At 40.5% G+C, this 2,942-nt stretch overlaps 1 protein-coding gene across 1 annotated transcript in view; it reads left to right on the forward strand.

Moving 5' to 3' along the window:
- Window positions 1-2,942, forward strand: part of LOC101565609 (lanosterol 14-alpha demethylase) — a 27,635-nt gene that overhangs the window by 16,528 nt on the left and 8,165 nt on the right. The window contains exons 5-7 of the mRNA XM_004646250.2: window positions 646-678; window positions 860-1,055; window positions 2,823-2,942. Of these exons, the coding sequence (XP_004646307.1) occupies window positions 646-678; window positions 860-1,055; window positions 2,823-2,942 (349 nt within the window). The remainder of the gene's footprint in view (window positions 1-645; window positions 679-859; window positions 1,056-2,822) is intronic.

Raw genomic sequence — 2,942 nt, forward strand, 5'->3', positions numbered from 1 at the left:
CAATCCACAAACGTAGGCAATCAAAAGAAAAACCTGTTGATATGCTCCAAACGACTGCGGAAGCAGGAAATGAGCGCCATCTTGGCACACTCGGTGGGAGGGGTAATCTAGCGCAGGCTTCAAGGGCTGTAGCAGGCCTCACCCAATGGTCCCTAGGAGTTTTGGTTCTGAAGCCGCGATTCGCGGCATGGGCTCTCTACACTTTCCCTTTTTCCTGTTTCTGTGCTGCAACACCGTTGAAAACCTATCAGACATCAGTCACCTAGATGGGTGACCAGGACTTCCTGACCCATCTCTTCCAAAAAAGATCCTTGTTCTTTTCATGTATGCTTGTTAAGTGACTTGCTTTTCCCCATCAGATCAACATGACCCAAGTGGCTATGCTAGTAATCTATTGGTTGATAGTAGTTTTGTCCCAAGCTGTATATACTGAGTAATATTTTACCTACCTTTTGATTTTGTTCCATAAAACATTCTTTGAGAAGTGGGCTCATTGGTATCCGGTTCCCCCACCTCCTTTTCAGGAGCTGTCTCTCTCTCTCAATAAAATTTCTTACTCTTCACCTCCACTCATTGTTCCTTAAAATTCATTCTTCAGTTTTGGTAAATCAACTTGGTGTAGCAGACATGTAACAGGTTGAGAATGACAGTATTTCCCTTATATCATTCAGAAGTCCCGTGTCACTGTGGTCTGTCTGGTCTGTTGACTGCTGTGCTCTGCACAGCCACACGTCTGTCAGCTTATGTCAGACAGACCTTGTTTATTCTTCTGTGTTTTAATTCTCAGCTATCACTATCTTTTATATATTCAAAAAAACAGTATTTTGTAAGATATTTATTAGATGAAAATGATAACAAGAATCATCCTTTTCTTCCCTAGATTTATTTGAAGCTCTTTCTGAGCTCATAATTTTAACAGCTAGCCATTGTTTACATGGAAAAGAAATCAGAAGCCAACTCAATGAGCAGGTGGCACAGCTGTATGCGGATCTGGATGGAGGTTTTAGCCATGCAGCCTGGCTGCTGCCGGGCTGGCTGCCTCTGCCGAGTTTCAGGTATGGATCGCAGGATACTGCATGGAGTTATGTCACTTTGTTTAATGTGCTGTTGTCAAATTTGGACAGATTATGAACTTCCTGAATTAAAGAAGGTTTTCATTACATGGTGAGCTTATTTAAAGTAAGTTTTAATTTATTAAAACTGATTTACTGGATATTCTTGTAATTTAAAGCTTACCTCCCGTACTCCGTATACTCAGGAAAGTCTCTGAACTATGTCTAGAAGCCCTCCTTTAAGCACTTGTTTGAAGCTCTAATGATTGTATAGTATATATTCCTAAATTTCTTTCTTTTGAATATTTGTGCCTTTATTTAATTTTCTTTGTCCCTTTGCCAAGTGTTCTGGGATTTGCCTAAGGGCAAAGACTTCTCTGATGCACAGAAATACTGCTTGTAGCACATGATGTATAACTGAGGGTCATTAACATTATTAAGCTTTCTAAATCTTCACTGAATCCTATCCATTTAGGTGAGTGATGGGTGGGAGTTACATTGGTATTTCTTTTCCCTTCTCTTCTGCCCCTTTTAGTTATAGAATAAAAGTAGTCAGAATAAAAGAGAAAGTCAGAGGTTCTATAGAGTCCTCAGGCACTCATAGTACCTTGTAGCTGTCAGGAGCATCAGTTTTCAGAATTTGTTTCCTCTGTATTGTGTTGCAGTACTCAGCACAGGCTCTGGTTTTCCATAAATGTATATCCAGCCTGTTTCCATCTGCCCTATCTGCTGGATGAATCAGAATTCTTCAATTTGATATGATTCCCATTTATTTTAACTTGGACTAAAGGATTTAACCAAATTATTCCATTCACTTTTTTTTTTTTTAAATGTATTTAGGACAGGGCCTACAGGGTCTTCAGGGTCTCGCTACGTAGATCACACTCATAGTGATTCTCCTGTTTTCAGCCTCCCAAGTGCTGGGATTACAGGCTGGCAACACCATGCCCAGTCTCCATCGCCCATGTTAGCGCACCCCTGGGGTGGGGCCAGCATGGCACACCAGGGATTGAAGCCTGGTTGCTGTGTTCTGCCTAAGCAGGCTCTTTATCTGCTGAGCTATCTGACCCGTCCTCACTTTCTTTTTTAATTTATTTTGTGTGCTGACAGTTGAACCCAGGGCTGTATGCATATTGTACATGATACCTCTGGCCCTCCAGCCACCTTCTTCAGTAGGCTCTTCCGTATTCACAGAAGACTTGAATTTGTTTCTGTACATAGCATCTTAGTTGATCCCTTATAACAGTCTTTCAAGTGAAATAGGGCAGGAATTTGGGGCTTGATATAAAAGAGTGATTGGCAGTCAGGTTGTCTGGCTTTAGGTACCAGTTGTGCTGCTCCCTAGGTGTGTCATCCTTGGCAGCTAACTTTGAGGTGGTTGCTACTACTGTTACATGGTGAGCAACCTGTTTAAAAGTAAAGCTTTGGAAGTTGAAGCTAGTTTTCTGAATCTACTTGAATTTTCCTTCTGGTAGAACTGTGTTTTAGGAAAATGAAAGGTAGGCTTAAGAACGAGTGACTCTTCTTCCAAACTGATGTGGTTAAAATTAATTTTTATGTTAATTTAGAAGAGTATTTTACTTTCTGTTGAGCAGAAAGATACTTTTAAAGGAATTGTGTGACTGTGGTGGGCCTGCAGTTAGCTCAGTGGCTTAAGTGCCTGCCTGACAAACACAAGGTTCCAAGTTTGATCCCTGGTACTGCAAAACAACAACAACAAAAAACCCAAAGTATTATTTTTAAAGAATCATTTTTATGTTTTCATTACAGGCGCAGGGACAGAGCTCATCAAAAGATCAAGAATATTTTCTATAAGGCAATCCACAAACGTAGGCAATCAAAAGAAAAACCTGATGATATTCTCCAAACTTTACTGGATTCTACATACAA

Source organism: Octodon degus, unplaced genomic scaffold (genome assembly GCF_000260255.1).
Source record: "Octodon degus isolate 3935 unplaced genomic scaffold, OctDeg1.0 scaffold00262, whole genome shotgun sequence".
Classification (NCBI taxonomy): domain Eukaryota; kingdom Metazoa; phylum Chordata; class Mammalia; order Rodentia; family Octodontidae; genus Octodon; species Octodon degus.